Source organism: Cricetulus griseus, chromosome 7 (assembly GCF_003668045.3).
Source record: "Cricetulus griseus strain 17A/GY chromosome 7, alternate assembly CriGri-PICRH-1.0, whole genome shotgun sequence".
In the NCBI taxonomy this organism is placed as follows: domain Eukaryota; kingdom Metazoa; phylum Chordata; class Mammalia; order Rodentia; family Cricetidae; genus Cricetulus; species Cricetulus griseus.
Window position 1 is genome coordinate 124,949,551 of NC_048600.1, and position 23,416 is coordinate 124,972,966.

Here is a 23,416-nt window from a genome sequence, read left to right on the forward strand (position 1 = left end):
TTCATCTCTATGTTTCAAGTTTTGGCTTAGCTTTATTCTAGCAACCCTTCATTCATCGCTAGAATATATCCAACTAACACAGTCAAGTTAACAAGCATTTATTGAGTGATGTTTGCCTCCAAACTATCAGGTATCTGAAGCCATTTCTGGTTCACTTGACAAATTAATCCTCCCTCACACACACACACACACACACACACACACACACACACACACACACACACACACACACTTATGTATGTGTGTACATATGATGCGGTGTAAATGCATATATATATAGCTGTTGATTGAAAATGCATTCATCCATAGGCTTGTTGATTATCAGTGCCAATTCATGTGTCTTCTAGAGTCACCTTTCCCCCAAAATGATGACCAAAAATAACCAAAGATACAAATAAACAATGAGCTAAGGCCCATTGAATCTTTTCCCACTCCTTTTCAGGGCCATGTTTATGGCAGTTTTTGTTTTTTAATAAGAGGGAAAACTAAAAGCACCTATCCAGAACAGAAAAATTATTAGGAGACCCATTTACTTGTTTGTATTTATTTACTTGTTCTTGTGCATGTATGTCATATGTGTGTACATGTGCTTAAGTGTGTGCATATCTGTATGTATTGGTGTGCGTATACTTGTGTGCACAGGGAAGCCAGATGTTGACATCCTATAACTTCATCAGGCCCTCCACACCTTAGTTTTTCAGAAAAAGTGTCTCACTGAACTTATAGTTCATTGCTTTCTCTAGAATGATTCTGCTAAACTCCAGGGATTCTCCTGTCTCTGTCCCTTCTCAACAAAGTGTTAAGGCTGCAGATGGGTACCACAGTGTCCAAATTTAATAAGTTTGATGGAGATGTGAACTCAGATATTTGTGTTAACACTATAAACAAGTCTGTAACATGAAAAACAAAAAGGACTCAGGGACAGATATTGGGGTTCAAACTTCAAACTGAAAATCAGAAAAGCAAAGCAGCTGGTCATTAGCTCTCACTCTACCTCTGACTGAAAGGGTGATCCTGTCTCTACGAGCTCTCACCAAGCCTCAGACGATTGCCTCTCCTCAGCCGGGCTGGAGAATCCTGAGACTTCAATGTCTTCCTATCTTCAATGTGGCTGAAGAATGAAGACCCTGCTCCTATCTTTTATACCCCTCTAGTGCTGGGATTAAAGGTGTGGGATCCCAGGTGCTTCGATCATCTTTGTGTGAGCTGTTTCTCTTTACGACTGGATCAATCTTGTGTGGATCTGGATGGCTTGGACTCACAGAGATCTATCTACCTCTTAACCCTGAATCCTAGTATTAAAGGTGTGTACCACCACATCTTAGCTTTTGTCTGCTTGGACTAAAGGTGTGTATCACCACTGCCTGATCTGTATAGCTTGAGGCTGAATTTACTTTTCTGAATCTTCAGGCATGTTTTAATGAATCATAAATAATGCATGCCAGGAACTGAGGCATCTCCCCAACACTTGTTAGAACATTTGGATGCAGCAGAAAACAATAGTATTCTTCCAAGAGAGTTCTGGTGGTGAAAATATGGATAGACTCACTGACCTTGTGTTCCACTAAGGAGAGAAACTCATCACATCCGGACACAAGTGAATTTTCATGGAGATGGTGTAATCACTCTCTTTATTTGATTGTTAAATTAGCCTTCAAGCCTAGAAGTTTTAGTGAGATTCTTCTTAAACATGAAGAGCTTTGTTACTGTATTTTCAAAATGAAACTGGCCTTCAGCATGTGGTTAGTTATAAAGAAGGGAACATTTTTCAGGATAGCCATGGGTAGTTTTAAAAATAGTGCCCACAAAAGGTCATGATATTGACGCAATTTTCCAAGGACTGGTTTCATTTTTTCCCAGCGAGTTGGTAATTAGGTCATTGGGCCAGTTGTTCTCTGGATTGACCAGTGTAGTCTTACCAGGTTTGCTTCCAAAATTAGTCTTTTGCAGGGATTGTTAGTCACTCTCAGCTTTTTAAAAGTTAATTTGGCTCTCCTCTAAGGTGCCAATTACACCTCCCTGGAAACTTCAATTTTCCATGTATTCATAGAACCAGGATCCACCAATCGGCCCTACCACAGTCTGACTTTTCCACCATCCTGATTTGGCTGAACTAGCAGGGAAAGATGGTTTATACTGTAGACTTTGGACATCTCCTCCAAATGAAGCAGCCAAAGCATTGGCAAACATGGTTCTCACATGAATGTGAGTGATCTCCCTGAAAATCAGGAAAACATTTCTGAGACACTGTCAGTAACTACCCCAAGCCCATCTGATGAACCTTTAGCTGTGAGTTGGCTGTTGCTCTTTCTAAGGAAGGATGGATGGATGATGGATGGATGGATGGATGGATGGATGATGGATAAATAGATGTGTGTGTTTGTGTATCTTCTTTTTTCTTTCTTTCATTGGATTTTGAGATAGGGTTTCTCTGAAGTTTTGGGGCCTGTCTTGGAACTATCTCTGTAGACCAGGCTGGCCTCAAACTCACAGAGATCCTCTTGTCTCTGCCTTTGGAAATCTCCTCCAAATGAAGCCCAAAGCATTGGCAAACATCATTTGGTTCTCACATGAATGTGGGCAATCTCCCTAAAAATCAGGAAACCATATCTGAGACACTGTCAGTATCTACCCCAATGCTGTGATTAATGCTGTGATTAAAGATGTGCACCATCAAAGTGTGGTGCCCAGTTAAAGTATGTAGTTTCAACTGTAATGAACTACTTTCCAAGGGAAGATGATTGTGCTCACTCAAGGGCACCAGTGGGAGACCAGAAGAGACTAAAGCAAGAGGTTGCCAGGAAAGTTAAGGACAAAGTTAACCCACTCTTTGGATTAAAGTCACCTCTACAAAGAATACTAAAGGGAACTGCTGAGGTAGACTGACTAACATTCTGGCTCTGCTTCAGACAGTATGGAGAAAGATGCCCAGCTATCCCTCCTACCCATGGCTATCTGTTTGCTGTGGCCATGCAAAGCCAGAGAAAGATAAATCTCCAGTGGATTTAGTAGATGGGACCCTGGACCAGGTCATCATGAACACAGATATCAAAATGTCTAGTTCATCAGAGCACAAACTCTCTCAGTCCTTAAGAGTTAAGTGCTGGCATAGCCTTTAGGATAGCATGTTGCCTCCCTCAAGTGCCAGAGATGCTCATGCTTCTGTTAAAAATATGTGAGAAATCATAATTTAACAAAGTGGCGCTGGGCGTTGGTGGCACACGCCTTTAATCCCAGCACTCGGGAGGCAGAGGCAGGCGGATCTCTGTGAGTTCAAGGCCAGCCTGGTTTACAGAGAGAGTTCCAGGATAGGCTCCAAAGCTATACAGAGAATCCCTGTCTCAAAAAACCAACCAACCAACCAACCAACCAAACAAACAAACAAACAAACAAAAACAAAGTGGCATTGGTGTTTTGAAATTATGGCCCACAGTATTCCAGGGGAAACTATTTCAAGTTTTTCTAAGAAGCTAAATTCTGAGGCATGTAAGAAGGCCCAGAGGATAAAGAAGTCTTGCAGCCACATGTAAGAAACTGAATTTCATCTCTTGACTCATGTGGTAGAAATAAAGAATTGACTCTTCTATGTTGTTCCCTGGCTTCCACACAAACAACATGACACAGGAGTGTACATACAAGCACATGCATGCGCACACACACGAAATGAATAATGCAATGACTTTATTTTTAAAAATACTTTTTAATGATCATACAGACATGTAGTTGATTACCTTCCCTGTGTTCACCTGTGTACAGAATTCCCACATAAAAGTTTGTTGAATAACAGTTTGTATGAATAAAAGCAGTCGCATTTAAATGGGCAGTTCCACCCAAATATTGATAAACTAAGAGAAACTATTGATTGTTATTATATCTACATTGTTATTATATCGAGAATTTTCATGCATGGCTCTTTCAGACTATAGGTGATAACTTCAGAGGGGCGTAAAGTGTTCTAACTTCCTACAGAGACACCAAGGGGAAATTGATAAATGACAGCTCAGAGTTGCAAACAAAACAAATTCCACTTTTACTTGGGAAAAAACAGATTAATTATGATCATCCAGATGTGGATAATTGGCCCATAGTTTTTCCAAATGAATGAAATGAATCTGGCACTCCCAGGAAAACAAGAGGCAACATTTGTTTGCAATGCTAAACTATAGGCATTGCATGCTAAACTATAGATACTGCATGCTAAGCTATAGGTTTTGCATACTAACCAACTGTGCCACAGGAGCATGCTTTGTTCTAATAATGAAATACAAGCTTTCCAGTAAAAGTGAATATGTGCCATTATTTCAGACTCTTTTGCCATGATTGGTGATGATAGAAACAGTGTGATTGGGGGAGGACCTAGGTCCTGCCCAAAATGATGTGACAGACTTTGATGATCCCCATGGGAGACCTCACCCACCCTGAGGAGTAGACGGGGGGGGGGGGAGGGATGGGGGAATGGGAGGACAGCAGGGAGAGGGAACTGGGATTGATATATACAATAAGATTGTTTTCAATTTAAATAAAAATTATTTAAAAAAAAGAAACTGTGACTATTTCATATAATGAGATTTGTCAACATTTAATGGATCTAAATAAATTGATGAACTGGTATTCTTCCTGTAACCAATGAAACATGAGAAAAATGATACAGGGCTTAAATACCCATTGGGGAGGTTTAGATGACTTCTTTTTCTATTTTAATTATGTGTTTGTATATGTGTATTTTTGTTTCTATGTGAATGCATAAGTGTCTTTGGAGTCCAGAAGAGGGCATCAAATCTCCTGAAGCTGGAGTAATGGGCAACTGTGAGCAACTAGAAGGGAACCTGGGTCTCTGCAAGAACCAGCAAATATATCTAACCTCCGAACTATTTCTCCAGCCTCCTCAGTTGCCTTTTCTTTTTGCCAGACATTGGATTTCCCCAAGTGTTAACATTACATTTTTTCCATTACTTTTGGTGAGAATAGTCATTTCTCATTAAAAATAGGCCACATAGATTAACATGTAAACGCCTATTTGTGTTCTAATCATATTAACCAATGTACACTTTATTTTTGCCCCTATAATTCTTGATGTAACAAACATTTGAGTTTGTACCTCCAGTAAAAACCTGTTTAATCCTAGTAAGGTTTTTCATCTTGCTTTGTCTTCTCCCTTCTCTCTCTCTCTCTCTCTCTCTCTCTCTCTCTCTCTCTCTCTCTCTCTCTCTCTCTCCTCTCTTCATCCTTTGCAGAGCAAAGGATCTGAGGACCAAAACATTGGAGAAGCATGTTTAAGTGATATTTCTGCATAGGCTCCCTTCCCATTTGTGTTGATAACATAACCTGGCTTTACAAACATCTAAGACATTGAAGAAAGCAGGTATATCCAGTCCTTGCTGCCCTCTGGTCATGTGAGGATGGCTGTCTGTGTCCTCACAATTATTGCAGGGAACCCAAGGCTTTGTCAAGGTGACCACTGAATCAGGTCCAAACCCTGACAGGAAAATATCAGAACTAAGAATAATCCCTTTACTAAATCTTGTTTTAACTGTGCCCCTTCGTTCCCAAGAGCATAGAATCCCTTCCCCTTTGCCCAGTTGGCATCTTAGTAACAATTGCATATTGTTTTGTAAAAGGCTGGGGCTATTCATTGCAATCCACCAAAAACAAAGACAGTTTCCCTTGACAGCTACCAAAGTGATCACTTCTGTTAGGAGTGCTTTTATGCTGCTGAATGGCTCCTGGGTTTCCTCTTTGGAAGCTGCCTTATTATTCCCAAGCAAAGGTGTGTAAATACTAAGCATGAGGCTTCAGGATATGCTGTCAATATTTCTATTCATGGTGTTCCACATACAACAACTCCAACCTGGCTATTAGAGATAAAACTGTTTTTATACCTGGAACTCTCTTCTCTTGTGCAATTGTCTTGGAACCATAAGCAATAAACTTGATGGTAAAGTTGGACATTGACCACAATGTCTCCTCCCCTCACTCAATAAATGTATGTTGAAGACCCACCTACTAACTGCAGGACTGAAAAGTCTCCATTGACTCCTGATGACACCCATGCCTGCCTCTGAATTAGGCACTATAGTTTCAGTTTGTCCAGTCGGCAGAACAGAGAGCAACTGAGTGAGATGTTTGCAGAGCTGATCTTAAAACCAAAATTTGAGTGACTTTAAATGAGTATTTCTGTGGATAACAGGGCTCATTCTGGGAAAACAGAGATAGCACAAAAGATAAGGAGTTGCTATGCAACTCCAGGAAATGCCATGGAGAACTTAACTTTTTTCTCTCTCTCTGTGGAAGAACTACTTAATGTTTTCTAAACTATTTGCCCACTGAAACCTCTCCAAGTGATCAGCAAATCAGTATGATGCCACTCTGTCAAAAGTACTCTCTATTTCAATGTTTCTTCTTTATACCTGACTTAGCCATATCCTTGAATAACAGCTAGCAGAGAAGAAAGAAAGAAAGAAAGAAAGAAAGAAAGAAAGAAAGAAAGAAAGAAAGGAAGGAAGGAAGGAAGGAAGAAAAGATTACTGAAATCTTTTGCAAAATGTCAGCTACAAATCTACTTTTGATTGGTTAATTTTTGATTTTTATATGTATTAGTATGTCTTGCCCATATGTACGGCTGTGTCCTCTATAAGTGCAGTACTCACACAGGTTAAAAAAAAAGGGTGCCTGTAGGACTGGAATTATAGAAATTGATAGCCACCATATGGGTGTGGGGAACATAACTGGGGTCCCCTGGGTGAGCAGCCAGTGCTCTGAGACATCTCTCCATCCCTATACATATTTTCCCAAGAAAACAACATGACAAATTCCTGTTTTCCTTGATGTACATACTTTAATTCTTGATTTTTGTCATCCTCTCTAGATTAAAAATGTGAGTGAAGCCTGACAACTAACACACAAGCCTTTGCTTGGACCTCCATAGAGAGGAGAGTTTTGTCCAATGGATCACTTTAGTTTAGTGATTAAAGAACAGACAATATAATACAGGCCTAATATTAGGTATGGAAGTTAGACCTTGATAGAATCAAAGACCCCATTCCAATTTCTTCTCCACAGGAAGAATTTATTTGAATATTATAATTGCATTCATTGAAAAAATAATTTCACAAAGATACTTAGGATTGAAGTCACAGACTTCCGAGTTTTCAAATTCAGATTCCAAGATTTACCTAATACTTCTGCTCCTGTAAAAAGATGTTGGCACATATCGCAAGCCTGATCACAATATCCTACTGCGGACAACATGCATGTTCAGGATGGAGTCGGTGTTCTTTAACCTTCATAGAATGTAGACTGCTGTCCGTCTTCATGCTCCACGCCTCCACGTCACGTCTTTTACTGTGTGATGTACAAGTTCCTTGATCAGCTAAATATGTTCACATTCTTCATGGAATGCTCATTCTTATTCCTTCTGAGGTTTTCCCTTCTCCTAGCTTTCCCTGCCTGAGGACATACACTTATGTTTGGAAAGACTTATCAAGTTCCACCTATCAGCATGCAGGACTAAGAATTCAGCACAATCTGTGGAAATCAGATTCCCACACCTACACTCAATTTTAAACCATGGGTCATTCATTGCACTCTTATTACCTGTTGTCTTTCTTAGTCTAACACTGGCTGACTCACATCCAAGTTTCTCTCCATGAGTTTGTAAACCACTCAGAATCACAGGTTGATTTGCTGTTATTGCCCTATGTGCCTTGAATGAATAGTGCAAACAGTGGGCATCTAGTAAATATCAATTGAGCAAATGCATACACTACACTGAATCTAAAGCGGTGGTTCTCAATCTTTGGGTTACAACCCCCACAGGCATCAAATATCAGATAGCGTACATATCAGACATCTATGTTATGATTCATACCAGTACCAAAAATACAGTTAAAAAATGGCAATAAAATAATTGTATGGTTGGGGGTCACCACAACATCAGGGCCTGTTAAAAGGCCAAAGTGTTAAAGCATTAGGAAGGAAAGGCTTCTCCCATGTGCTCAGACTTACAGAATACATGTTAGGTCAACATTCTGACTGACTTCAAGGGCTTAAACCTATGCCAGCACAGGTCCCAGAAACATGAGTCTTGATCACTAGAGAAACTGATTTTAAAGATTCTTTGATAGAAACAATATGTTTGGAGTATAGATGAGATTCATAACTGAGGAACGGAAGAGCTCACCTCTCAGCATCACCTCAGAATCCTCAAGCAAACATGAGATCCCATCATGATGCACAGATGATGAGTGAGGGCAGGAAAAAGGAGACACTAAAATAAGAGCAAACTTCATTGAGACACGAAAAACAATTATGATTCAGAAATCTAGAAGAGAGAGTTACTTGACAAAACGTGGAGAGATAGACAAGATTATTTCCCAGGATCACTCCAGCTGTCTTCCTTATCCATCACTAACCCCATCACTAGCATCCTGTGCCAAGCCTATCTATAGTGGGTGCCTCAGTCTCAACCTCCTGACCCAGCAAAGGCTCAGGGCAAAGGCAGAAAAGGGGAGGAAGGAATGTAAGAGCTGGAGGATGGACAGAAGTCAAATACTGTCTTTTAGACACGACACAGCTGCTACACACGTGAGCTCACACATTTCGGCAAAATCAAACCAGTTAAAATTTCTAGCAGGGATGAAGAGGGGCTCCTGAGGCCCTACACCTCCCTCACTGAGAAACTAATGTCAGTTGATAGCTGCTGGGGGGTACTTTTCTTTGAAGATGTGATCACTGATAGCAGACACATTCCCTTGTTGATGATCCCACACCCAGAGCATATGGACAGCACTAGTTATTCAGTGGACTACAATATAATAAATAGATAAGTAAATGGGTAAAAAATAATCTGGAGGTGAAAGGGAGATGTGTTGGGTAGGTGGTCCTTGGAGAGGTTAGGTGGGAAGGAGTTATGTGTAGGGGTATGAACAAGATACTCTGTACACATGTCTAAAATACATAAAAATAAAAGGGATTTTTTAAGACCTTCCATTATTATCTGCACAATAAGTTAATTTCGGAGTACTTAAGCCTCAATTACTTCATTTATTGAATGGATGCAATAATAATACCTAACCAAAGAAATTGGGAAAAATTTAAAAAGATCATCCACAAAAGGCTTCAGCTTAGTACTGCTCATGGAATCAACTTTTAACAAATTTCTCTCTTGTGTTGACACCTGACTGCCAACATCTAGTGAATTAGGGACTCCAGGAGGAAAGTCAGTTATCTCACATCAGACATCTTAAGAAGGACATGAAGCAGGTGAATAGGCACATACTGGGATGCTGTTCTTTAATGTGTGGGAATTACCTTTAGAATCCCAGAGTAGGGGCAGGAGAGAAGGCTCAGTAATTAAGAGTACAAGGTGCTCTTCCAGAGTACCCCGGGTTCAATTCCCAGCACCCACAGGACAGATCACAAATGTCTATCTCCAAAACCAAGGTATCTTGTGTCCTCTTTTGCACTCTAAAGCGTCTGTACACAGCTGTTGTACAGACATACATCCAGGCACAACATCCATACACATAAAATTAAAACAAGCAAACATACTTAAAAAAAAGAACAGGGTAATCATTTAATTTTTCAAGTGTTTCTTAACTTTTCTAGATTGTGCTGGTAAAGTATGTCTGTTTTCTTTGTAAAACATTGCATCCATGACTATTTTAAATAATTAAAGTTGTTGTTGTAAATGTATTGTGTCTTGTTTTATTTTTATTTTTTTTACTGTAGTATATCCCCTTCTTCTATAGCAAATGCCTGCCAGACAGATATTTGCCGTTCCGTTATTGTTTCAAAGCGCCTGCCCCAGACACATAAGCGTTGATGGAATGCAATGGAAAAATAAATGTTTTAAATCTCAAATGGGGTAATAAACTGCAGCCAGAAGCTAATTGTCCTGAAACCTGAGCTTTTATAACATGTTACTACTGTAGTGGGACCACTCGGCACTACTTTGGTGGGGTTGTTGTGTAATTGGGAGTAGATTACATTGCAGACATATATATACATTTTTTAGAGATGTCAAATCAGACATCTCTGCCTATGACTGTAGACCTCAGCCCAATTCTCCAAGCGATCAATGCATTTTACCCATTAAAGTACTGTTGGGGAATATTAATTCATATAATGTTTAACTGTTCACTGTGGACTTCTTTGCTGCCAACTTTCTTCCACCCAAGGAGTCCTGAAGTGCTGCCATTCCTGTCAAAAGAAAGGAATCATTTAAACACAGCGAGGCCAGTGGTGAGCTGGAAGCAAGGTCGGGATGATATATAAGGGATTCATGTTTCTTTCGTTGGATGCTGAGCTGCATGCACAAGAGAAGCAAATGGCCCAGTAAGATCCCAACAAAGGTCTGAAAATAACACAAAGGAAAATATGTTCACTGTCTCTGTTTATTGAATGGTTAGGTGATCTAAGAAATTATAACACCATCATTTTTTTTTGTTTTTGTTTTTGTGCTCTACATTTGTCAGATATTTCAGTGACCAAAAGAACAAGGAGTTGTAGTATTCTAGCCAAAGTCTGAGCACCCCTGGAGGCCAGAGAAATGGCCACACTCATGTGTCAACGTCTTGAGGAAATTAGGTCAAGTCTAGGGGAAAGCAGACCCATGTCCAAGGGAACCTGATACAGCTACAGGGAGACCGCCTCCCAGGAGCCATAATCTGCTCATTTTGTGTTTTTGTTATTTGCTTTTCTCTCTCCATTTCATTTTTTTCTTTGAGACCACCTGCCTTTAAGGAACTTTCAATCCACCCACAGAAGCTTGCAACATGATGGGGATTGGGTATTAGAAAAGAGATTTGCTGGGCCAGTGAAACGGCCCAGTAGACAAAAACTGCTGGCTGCCAAGCCTGAGAACCTGAGTTTGATACCTGAGACATACATGCAGAGATAGGACTGATTTCTGCTAATTGCCCTCTATCCTCAACATGTGTGCTGTGGTACGTGATTACACAACACACACACACACACACACACACACACACACACTATACACAAACACTAAATGTAAAAGTCCAAATAAAAGTGATCCCATTTCCAAAGATGAGAAGCCTGGTTCTACTATGACTTACTGTTTAAAAATGAATAGATCATTTTAAACCCCTAAAATTCCAATTTGCTTCCTTGCAAAGGGGCTGGGGAGATAACAGCAACATACAAAGATTTGAGATGGGGGTGGGAAGTGCCTAGTTTATATTTAATCTTGGTTGTTGATTTTCAGGTTGATGTGACAAAATACTAGAAAAGGGCTACTAAACTAAAAGAAAAGGTATCTGTTTTGGCTCACAGTTTGGGACACAATCTATCATGATGGGAACCATGGCAGCTGGGGCATGAGGCAACTGGCCACAGGTATCTTTGTTCAGGAAGCTGAGAGGCGAACGCTAGTTTTCTGCTAACCATCCATTCTGTTTATAGTCTGGGACCCTAGCCTGTGTAAATTCCATTTAGAACAAGTCTCCTTGCTTCAGTTAGCCTACTCTAGAAGCTTCCTTGCAGACAGAGTTTTGGTTCCTGGGTACTTCTAGACCCTGTGGTCAGGTTGACAACATTAACCATCACAGTGACAATGAAGAAAGAACTGATAAGAGCCCTTTCAGGCAACAGAAATCCCAAAGCAGGTTTGGAACTTAAAATAATACCAAAAGTCAAAAGCCTCTCACTTTGTGTTTTCCTGACTCCCCTGAAGTGTATGTAACAGACTGACAGTTCAGAACAGGGAGAGGGTAACCCTGGATAGGAGCTGTGGGGAAAAGGTTGCATACAGCTCTAGCTGAGAAAGGTGAAATCCACTTTGGAAGCAGGCAGCTAAATTCATTACAATGAATATTATTGGACTGATGAGGTGGCTCAGAGTTTGAGAACATCTGATGCTCTCACAGAGCACCAGAGTTCAGTTCCCAGAATCCATGTCCAGCAACTCACAACCTCCAGCTCCAGGGATCTGACATCTTCTGTCCTCTGCTGGTATAAGCAAACACACACACACACACACACACACACACACACACACACACACACACACACACACAGCATAAAATGAAAATTACCTGCAATATTTTGAGGCTGTTTAAAGTAGCTCCTCCAAGAGGCTAGAATTTCTTTAAGCTTTGAATAAATACCATAATAAAAAATTCTTATGGTAAAAGAATATTAGCACTGAACTTATTGCTTCCTCTTAGCTTGGGTTCATAGTCTTTATCCTTATATGTGAAGATGTTGAGGACTGTAATTGATGTCCATGATCTCAGGCTGATCCCTTCCATGATCTTGTGAGGTCCTTGTTATTACGGATGTCATCACCAATTTATAGCTTAAGCCCCAAATGGATTAAACACTTTGCCTGGTTATCCCATCACTGATGTGTCTAAGAAATACAACTGTAATCCTACAGGTTCCAAGCCCAGGAATATTTCACTGAAGGATTAGAAATGGGTTTAGACTCATAGTGTTTTAAGCCACAAATCAACTTGAATAGGCATCCTTTAATCCAAACCTTTTAGGGAGATTCTTCAACTGGCCCTGAAAATGTTCGATTCGTGAATGTCTCTTGGCCTACAAACAATCATTTGGCTTTAAATTAGTTTAAAGTATTTGTAGTAAGTAGGATGGAGAGGTGGCTCAGTGATTCAGAGGGTTTACAGTTTTTCTAGAACACCTTGATTCAGTTTCCAGTACCCATATTGAATGACCCAGAACCACCTATAATTCTACCTCCAGGAGAGCCAATGCCCTCTTTTGACCTCCTCAGGTACCCAAACACACATGTATAAACACATGTACATGCTCATGTACATACACATAAATAAAAACAAATCTTAAAAAATATATGTGCAGTATAATGCTATTCTAATGAGCTTTTGTATTTAATGTTAAATATGTATTGTCTATCACTAAGAAGACTTGGTGAGGATTATAGAAATGCTTCCAGTATTTCTTACAAAAATTCCTAAAGTATGCATTTATAATGTGTTGGGGACAGGTTTTCCCCAGCCTTGGTAGAGGTAAGAGTTCTCTGGTAGCTTGGATGTTTTGCTTTTCTGATCTTCAACTTGAACCCCAATATTTGTCTCTGGGCTTTTATTATTCATGCTACAGGGTACTATGCTAGATTGTAGATAGAAGGGTCAAAACCAGAAGAAATTAAACAAAATTTTCTGTTTAAGTTTATAGTCTAAGCTAGGAGAGACGTAAATTCAGAGAAAGCAAAATAAAATGCATTTAACACTATGGTATGTAATTCTGCAGAGACTGACAGACAGGAGTGGGATTGGAGATCGTGGGGCTGCTGTTTTAAATAGTGTTTAGGAACCATACACTTGAAAACATAATGAGTCAGAGAAACTTCTCAGGAGCAATTATAGTAATCTGGGTAGGAGATAATGATGGCTGGGGCCAAGCGAGGGAAAAGTTTAGCTATTTAACTACTGCAGAGTACGAGAAAGCTTAGAATCATTACTGTCTTAGTTTTGTGTTGCTGAGGCATAAATGCCTGAAAAAAAATTTAGGAAAAAATTATTTTGGCTCACAGTTTTAGAGTAATGGATCATATGGGAAAATATAAGAAATGTAAACCATTTTAAAGCAAAATGAAAATAACTACATGTAAAAACAGGCAAACAGCATGATAGACATTTTTCAAAACATTATGGATATTCATAATATGAAACATGAGATATGAAAACTACAACTGCCATATGACCCAGAAATGCTACTAGGCTTATCAGTCTAATAAGAAGAAAAATCAGTGTTGGGGGAGGTACAGGTGTGAGGGTATATATACTTGTTATTTTAATTCCATATATATTATGCATCCTGTACCTGTGTCTTTGTTCATGTGTTTGCATATTCTAAGATATATATCTGTGTGGACCAGCACACAGCCATACACAAATGCATATTCATATATAAGTAAATCCATGTCTATTTGACTAATTTCATATTTCTTACTTGAAAATAAGTCATGAATTTCCTTCTCTGCTCATACACACCTGATATTTTCTATCCCATGATACTTTGTCAATTGATGATGTCTGTTGTAAGACCAAAGGACAACTTTTAAGGTCAAGCTATTAATACCAGCCACACTAAAATGTAATCTCTTTCCAAGTGGCAATGCTAGTACTAATGTGCTTTTATTTAGTAATGTAACTAAATGAAAAGCATTGGGATGACCTACAGGGAAAGGCATAGAACAATTAGAAACTGGGTGGGCTTTGAAGAACTTTTCTTGTGTTTAGATCATGGTAACTTTAATCACCAAGACAGTCTACTATGCATCATGCCTGAGGTGCATGAAGAATGGATTCAGGAATTAATTTCATTCAATTACTTAATCCCAAATGTGGGTGATTTCACATTGTGAAACTATTAATCACTCTCTTAAGAAAGCCAACAACAAAAAATAAACGGTAGGGTCTTGAGTGTCTTTAGCCTAAAAGTGTTCTGTTTACTTTTGCTTTGATCATGGAAATCCACAGGCAGCCATAAAATTTTTACTGGGGCTATAATTATTTGAAACTTTCAGGGTGTCTCTAAAACACTTTATAAGATCCTCAAGTATCATATGTTGATATTATTTCTAGTTTTCTACTTACAATGAAAATACGAATTGTGAGTCCTATTCATCATTCCCATATGAACAAACAGTAGAAAAAACGGTGTGTTGACTCACCAAGAAAACACCCAGCTGGGGTTTATTAAGCACACTTAACTACTCATCTTTATGATGCTCAGATATAGATAAGGTACAATCACAAGGACCTCCCAGAGGACAGGTCAGGCAAGGCCTCTGGATCACAGGGAAACTGGGGCATTCTGTGACTGCCTGGAAGTCCACAAGTCACCCTGTTCAAAACATCAGTTCTCTTCACATTTGATCACACAAAACCCTAAATCTAGGTTCATATTACTATCTAGGACTCAGTAATGGCTTATGGCTTATCCTCTGAATTCTGAGATGCTGGGGAAACCAACGCTGCAGACTTATTTGGGTTGATAAGCCCTATATAATGACTTCTCTTCTCTCTGTCTCTGTCTGTCTGTCTGTCTGTCTCTGTCTCTGTCTCTGTCTCTGTCTCTGTCTCTCTCTCTCTCTCTCTCTCTCTCTCTCTCTCTCTCATTAATCAAAAATAAGAAGGAATTCAAAATAATGTTCTTTGGCTTTGACCATATGGAACTGATGGTCTTTTCAATGATAAGCCCTAAGTAAACATCACATGTAGGTTCTTCAGCATGCATTTGAACCCAATGGCAGAATGTTCTAGAGGAGAGTTCCAGGGTTTAGTCAAAAAACTTGTCATAGTTGAAATAGAGTCTGACAGAGAAGACATTGTTAATCAGGACATTTTTAGAGAAAAGGAGTGTGTATATGGGTGTGTGTGTGTGGAGGGGTGTGGACCCCACACACATGTGCATCTCTGGATATGCGAGAGAGAGAGAGAGAGAGAGAGAGAGAGAGAGAGAGAGAGAGAGAGAGAGAGAGAGAGAAGTTCAGGGGATAGATAGAGAGAAGTTCAGAAAGAGAGAGGAGAGAGTGATCTCAGTAAAAATAATAGTGGTCAATCAAGAAAAGGCCTTGCACATATGCAACACTGTATTTTAGGAAGAGATGATGAGAAGACATGAAGGGTCTAGGGTCCAGGAAAAGTAGGACATTGCTTTTCTGGTCATAGTGCCAGCTGGGAAATGGAGAGAACCAGCCCACTCGCCTTGGACAATAGCTTACACATCAATTCCCACATCACACACTCTCAGTGTTGACTCTCACAGGAGTATACAGCACCCCACAAGGACAAATCTCAAGCTGAAAGGCCACACATTAGCTGGCCTAGCAGAGATAGCCAGCCTCCATGTGCTCAGTGGGTGGCTCTCTGTCTTCAACCTTTGACATCCTACTCTCCACATTTTATTTCTCTGTGATACCTGGTCAAAGCTCAAAGACAAAAGAGGATCCATGAGACAGAGAAAAAAAAAACTTTGGGAAAAACAGACCTGACTTCCTCCCCATTTCTGCTCCTTGTTGACCACATTCCTTCCTCGGCATAGTTTCTTCTTCCCTTTTCATTAGGGTCTTTACAACAGTGTGGCATTCTAGGTGCCCATCCTTTCGCAGAGAAGGTAAGTGCCTCTAGCATCCATTAAACTCTCCCTTCATGGGTTCCACAGTTCCACAGTTTTCCCTGTAGTGCTTATTTCTATGGCACTGTCACATCAGACCTTGTCAGCCCTCTCAATTTTTGGCTACCATATTGCACTGAAGTGTGAGCTCCATGGAGAGAGAATCTGTGTCTGTTGTGCCCACTGCTTTCCGTCTCCAATGTTCAGACTGAGGCTAGGAGCTTGTCAAGCTCTTTTCATATAGAAGACTTTATCCTGACATCACCCCAGATCCATTTTCCATTCTTCTCTGCCTTGCTGTGGCCTGAAGCTTAGACTCCAGTGCTCCAAGTGTCTGGATTCTCTATGATTGCAGCCAAAGAAATGCAATGTGAAGAGGGTGACTATAAACAGGAGACAAGGGCTGTGCTCTTTTTTCCCCATCCCAGCACGACTTCAGACCCTCATCTTTAACAATAGTTGTATTCCTCCACAGCCAGCTCTCTGGCCAGTTACCCTCCTTTTCTGGGGCTCTGATAAAAGAAATCCATCATCCATCCCTTCCAACCTGAGGGTGCAATGACTTCCTGTTGCTCCTCATACCTCCCCTTGTAACTCTGCCCACATATCATTAAGTAGACCCTTCATTAAAATCTTTTCATTTGTACCATCTGCAGTAAGTTCTCTTTGCTGCCAGGACCTCTGACTGATAAAGACTTGTTGAAAGATTGTTGAATGCATGGAGATTCTTGGCATCCTTTGAGAACTTGACTGATTATGTCTGGCAACCAACTACTCGGGAGAAGTGAATACTGAGAAGGTAACTAACTGAAAGGCACAGCTAACACTGGGTGTGTATACGTAATGCAATGGCTACTGGTTGGAAAGTAACCCACCCAATACTCAAGCAAGTGGCTTTTCTTCATTGTGTCAGTCAAAGTATCTGGATTTCTGTACATGGGCTAAATATCATTGTGCAGTGAAATGTGATACTTAGTGTAGGGCACAGACAGTGCTTGCAGAGTGAGGTGGTGAAAAACAGGAAGCAATTAAACTCATTGTTGAAGAACAACTTGCTACTGACGAATTTGTTTAAGCTTTCTGAACTTACCCCTCTAGAAAATTAGAGACTTCTTGGAGAAGTCAGAAGCAAAGAGATTCCAGTTGAAGAATTGTCTTGCTTACCACTGTATAGTATTTGGTCAATATTCCTCATTTAACTCCTCTCTCTCTCTCTCTCTCTCTCTCTCTCTCTCTCTCTCTCTCTCTCTCTCTCTCGTGTGTGTGTGTGTGGTGTGTGTGTGTGTGTGTGTGTGTGTGTGTGTGTGTGTACATGCCCATGGAAGTCAGAGATCAATGTTGGATATCTTCATTAATTGCTCTCCAACTTATTTTTCAGACAGGTTCTCTCACTGAACTTGGAGTTCATTGACCTGGCCAACCAACCACCCCCATGGAACCTGCCTTTCTCCTTAACTCCAGTATTGGGGTCCTAGATGTGTGCTTTTAAGTGCAGGGATCTGAACTTGAGTCCTCAGGCTTGCAAGGTGGGCACTTTACTGAGCTGGCTTTGCATCTCCATCATATTCATGTCTTCCTTCTCTGTGCCTCCTGTGACCATCAATTCTCTCTAGAGTTGGAATTCAGGGTCATGGGATACTATGCTGATTACTGACTATGAGGTTTTTAAAAATGAAGACATCGTAGACCACGATTACAGAGTAAGGGATGGGGAGGTGTGGAAAACTTCTCCAGTGAATGCTGGGACTGAAGACTGCTTATTGTCTTCTGAGTTTTATGGTGATGTCTTCTTATCAACCAGTGAACTGGAACCTGAGAGGAAAAAAAAAATATTTCTGCTAAAACTTTTAAATCCCTGATGGTGTCTTCAATATCATTCCAGGTCAGGAAAGAGGAATAATTTATTCCTTTGTGGGTGAACATTGGGCATATTCAGGTACAGGAGGAGGTTATAAGGGGAGTAAATGGTGACTTGGAGATCCTGAATGGTAGCTCTCCCAGCCTTAGACTCCCCCCCCCACACACACACCGTAAATCAGCTCTCTCTCTCTCTGGTTGTTTGGCATGTTAAGCAATATTCCACAAGCATTAAAGTAGCATACCGCTGGGTCAAAACTGAGTCCCTTTCAAGAATAGCGAACAAGGGAAACTTGGCAACTTTTCTTTGCCATGGGGGAAAGTGTGGGGCCTTCTTGGGAGATTATTGGTGCAAAATCCTTATTTATAGCTTTTTAAATTTACCACTCTGCATGTTAAGGCATGTAAATATATTTCCACTCTAGCCTACACCTTTCCCGCTGTCATTTTATTATTATTATTTTCAGTGTTTATCAAGCAAGGACTATTTTGTAGAGGACATAGGGAGATATTCGTCTTTCCCTGTTCAAGAATTCGCCACACTCCAGGATAGAGTGACTGGCCTGTTTGCTTCCAAAAAGATGCTGATTAGGAACATAGAAAACCCACAGGTCCCCTCATTCTGTGCACTGAGTGGATTTTCCATGCTCCTGGGAACTTCTTGTGCAGAAGTGTGACCACCCGGCAAATTATAAAACCATGGTTATTGCTAAGGATAACTGTGAAAGGGGGCGGGTGTGATTGTGGAGAGGAATCCAACTCTCAGATCTGAAGGAAAAAGGGGGATTCAGGAATAGGTCTGGGGCCATGGCTCAACATTTAAAGTGCTTACCACAAATCAATGAGGAACAAGCCAGTTTAATCCTCAGAATCCACAGGAAGGTAAATCAGGTGTGCTGGCCCAGACATTTAATCCCAGCTCTGGGGAGATTAAGAAAGGAGGATTCCAGGGCAGTTAGTTTGGACTGCTAGATGAGTGCTCAGAGGGTGCATAGGCTTTTTAAACAGTGCTATGTGAGCCTCGCTGAGGAATGACATGAGAGGCTGTGCTTTGATGCTTTGGACGTTACATACACTTACACTTGTATGCACACATGTGCATGCAGTGTGTGTGTGTGTGTGTGTGTGTGTGTGTGTGTGTGTGTGTGTATTCCCATACATGGAGGGGAGCAGCAAAGAAATATTGAAATCACTTGTCAATCACAGCAAAACACAAGTAGAACATGGACATCTTTTGACTGGGTCTTGGAGAAACATTTGCCTTGCTAACCCAATCTGTTACCTACAGTGCCTTCATCTGTTTAATGCCAATAATCAGTAGTCAACATGACAACATGTCTTGACACTAAGCCCCATTCTCACTGAGGATCAAAGCCCCACATCCAGTCATTTGCATCTTGCTCTGAGTCACTTCTGAAAGGAGTCCCCTAAGTCCATTGGGTTGAGTGCTCAGTCCTCACCTTAACACTACTCAGAGGCTTTCCCATTTGGTTTCTGGTGCTGTGATTAAAACACTCTGCTCCCTACCCAAAGCAGCACAGAAGAGGAGAGGGGTTGTTTCAGCCTTATAGGTAGAAATCATGATTGCTAGGTGTCAAGGTAGGAACTCAAGCAGGACCGAACCATGGAGGAGTTTGCTGGCTTTCTTGTTAGTTCATACTTAACTAGCTCCCTTATGTACCCAGGACCATCTGCTTAGAGTATGGTACTGTCCACCACAAGGAGGGCTCCTGTTCAGGGAGATAGAATGTTCAATTTCACTGTCAGAATTCTGTTACACCATTCTATGTCAAGGGCCACTGTGAGCTTGAATGCTACAGCAGTAGCTGGATGCTCTTGGTGCAGATGCTTAGACCCTTCCTGGAGAATAATATTATCAGATTCTGCCAGTCTGCTATCAAGGGCCCTCACAAATCCAGCAACATTGGGTCAGAAGCCACAGTTAGCACTTCTATTTTTTTTTCTTAGACATTTCCCCAGGCACAACTAGGGAGCTAATTCCATCTTCCTGGAAGATCTCACTCCACAATTATGTAACATCCCCCAAACTGTAAGTAGATAGTGGGTCTTTAAAAGACAGATGTGTTGATACAGGGACCTGATCAATCAGCTTTGGGCATGACCTGCTTGAACATAAGCCACCTTTTCCAGATTCTGAGTCCTGTATCTAGGGAGAATGCACACCTGACCCAGGTTGGAATGCTCCAATTCTCTCTCTATGAATTCCGGGTTGGGATTTACCACAGCTGGTAATAGAAATGGGATACTTGCTTGACAAGGTGTTTCTCTATGTTTAGAAATAACCAAGAAAAGAGCCAGGCATTCTAGAAAGCTGACAAAGCAATAAATAGAGTGCACCTGTAAGAGACTCGGGTTCCCTCTCTCTCTTCTGCAGCTGAGCAAGATGCCCAAGGGAAAGAAAGCCAAGGGAAGAAGGTGGCCCCGGCCCCCGCCGTCGTGAAGAAACAAGAGGCCAAGAAGGTGGTGAACCCTTTGTTTGAGAAGAGGCCTAAGAACTTCGGCATTGGGCAGGACATCCAGCCCAAACGAGACCTCACACGCTTCGGCAAATGGCCCCGGTACATTCTGCTGCAGCGGCAAAGGGCCATCCTCTGTAAGCGGCTTAACGTTCCTACTGCCGTTAACCAGTTCACCCAGACCCTGGACTGGCAAACAGCTACCCAGCTGCTCAAGCTTGCCCACAAGTACAGGCCAGAGACAAAGCAGAAGAAAAAGCAAAGACTGTTGGCCCGTGCTGAGAAGAAGGCTGCTGGCAAAGGGGACGTCCCAACTAAGAGGCCACCTGTTCTTCGAGCAGGAGTCAATACAGTCACCACCTTGGTGGAGAACAAGAGGGCTCAGCTGGCGGTAATCGCCCACGATGTAGTCCTCACTGAGCTGGTGGTCTTCCTGCCTGCCCTGTGTCAGAAGATGGGGGTCCCCTACTGCATCATCAAGGGAAAAGCCAGGCTGGGACGACTGGTCCACAGGAAAACATGTACCACCGTTGCCTTCACACAGGTTAACTAGGAAGACAAGGGTGCTCTGGCTAAGCTGGTGGAAGCTATTAGGACCAATTTCAACGACATATATGATGAGATCCGATGCCACTGGGGAGGCAATGTCCTGGGTCCTAAATCTGTGGCTCGAATTGCCAAGCTGGAAAAGGCAAAGGCTAAAGAACTCGCTACTAAACTGGGTTAAATGTTCACTCACTGCTAAGTTTTCTGTACATAAATACAAACTTATCTTCCATCTTAAAAAAAAAGAGAGAGAGACTCGGAAGGAGAACCTGTGTGACTAGAGATTTTAAGAAAATATTCTGTTTTTTCATAGCATACAAAGTCCAATGACTCAGTGTTTGGTAAAGTCCTGTTGGTTGTCCTTCTCTCAAATTAACTGATTCCACCCTACCTTAAAATGATTTCTGTTACTTGGCTTTCAGTTAACTTGAAGTAAGTTTTCTTTTTAGTTGTTTGAAACTAAAAGAATCATGGTTAAAATAGTGGCACTTGACTCTTAACCTAGGATTATGGTTTTTGGTTTTCGGGGTACCTAACACAGTCCTTGACACATGGGAGATTATCAGTACACAATGCTCTGTGTGTATAAAAATGAACACAAATGTGGGTGAACTTGGGTGAAAACACCAGAAACAAACACCACACATCCTCTTAAACCTCAGAAGTGTGCAGCAATACAAACCTAAGCTGTGTGTGTACCCACGCAGGCTGAAGAGCTCTGGCCTGGCCCTGGCATTTGTTTTAATCAGTAATTGCTCACTCATTTAATCCATTTGAGAAACAGCCTTAACACTACTCGAATTATTGGTGTATGTTTCTCTAGGACATGTAGTAAGGTATTAATTCACCTTGAAACATTTAGGCCTCTTTATCGCTCTCAGATGTTCCAAGTGGCGAGGCAAAGGGGAGGTATGGGGTAAAGTTCAAAACGGATAAACCAGAGAATTGTGCTCTCAATCATGGCTAAATCTAACACCTCATCCACTCAAGGGGAGGGGCCGAGCATTGTGGGCTGTTGTTTCTCGGGATGTGCATTAATGAAAGACTAAATTTAGCAAAAGCTAACATCCCCCCTTGTAATGTTTTATGATTGTTATAGTATCTGGTAACTTCTGTTTCCCTCTGGCTGTGATGTGAGAGGCTCTCCCCCAACTCCCTTCTACCCCCCATGACAGCAATCTTCAGCTGTAAAATACTAAGACTGTCAGCCAGCAATAATTTGCAATCCAAACAGACTTGACGCTCCCTGACATTTATTGAAACCTCAGACCCCGTGCACTGGTTTCAGTTTTCCTCGGTTGCTCTGTTTTTACAGACAGACAAGTGCTTAGATTTAGGTTTAATAATGAGGAGAAATTTCTTCTTGGCCTCCTCGTGCTTGTGTTGGCTGCACCAGACCTTGCAACAGACGGGTGGTTGGAGTTAATTATACTAAATGGTGAGAACATTATTTGACCCCACTGGTTCAGCCCCAGAGGCCGTGTGCCTCCTCACAGACATATGCAGATGGAATGCCTCAAGGACTGGGCAGAGGGCAGGAGGCAGGGAGAGTAAGCTCTCCTCCACTAACAGCAAAAGGATGCGGGCTCTCACTCCAAGGGAACTCAGGACTAAGGGCTCTTTGATATATAGAAGCCAGTAACGTGCAAAAAACAAAACAATAAAAAACGGGAGGAAAGGGGCTTGTAGAAATATCTACCACATGAATGCCACTCTTAGAAGGAAGAGTCATCTTGAAGACTGCAAAGACCTCATCATTTTCTAGGAAAGAAAAATAGGAAGCCTCACCACAAATCTGACCTGACAAGCCAAGAAGTAGTCTTATTCCAAGTGTCCATGACAGACGCTGATGAGAGCCATATTGCAATTATGTTTGAGGACCATTGATGGCTGCATCTATAGTCAGGTCAATGTGTGATATACCACGCATTTTGTCGTGACTGTTGTTCTAATATCAATCATGACAATGATAACAACATGCCCAGCACCTCATTGCCCTAGTAATAAATCGTCATTCATGAGCCACAACAAGAAATTTATTCAAAGAATCCTAATAGAAATTCACTTACAAGTAGTGTATTGGGCTATCTTGAGAGCTTTGGGTATTAAATTGTGTCTTGTTCTGAAGGATAACTTGTCACAAAGGGAACGACATTAAGCTGTTGACTTAACATTGACATGGTGTCTTCCCTAGAATTGTGTATTGCTGGTGAATATCCACCTGCACAGGTCCAGATAATTGAGAAAGGCTTGGAAATACCTAGGCAATGATGATTTACATGATCTACCTGACAACACAGACTCTTTATAGAAGCATTGTACAGCTCCATCCTTTCAAAAGCCTGCTGGGACTATTGCTTAAAGTTGTGTTGTCAGATAATTGCTAGCCTATGACAGTCTATAAAACCCAC

The 23,416-nt window shown here is 41.2% G+C and overlaps 1 protein-coding gene across 1 annotated transcript in view; it reads left to right on the forward strand.

The window, feature by feature from the left end:
* The window catches only part of LOC100763152 (60S ribosomal protein L7a-like), a 162,758-nt gene extending 141,521 nt beyond the window's left edge, over positions 1-21,237 (forward strand). Inside the window, 1 exon segment of the mRNA XM_035448164.1 lies at positions 20,378-21,237. Coding sequence (XP_035304055.1) covers positions 20,378-21,186 — 809 coding nt within the window. The 3' untranslated portion in view covers positions 21,187-21,237.
* The last annotated feature ends 2,179 nt before the right edge of the window (positions 21,238-23,416 follow it).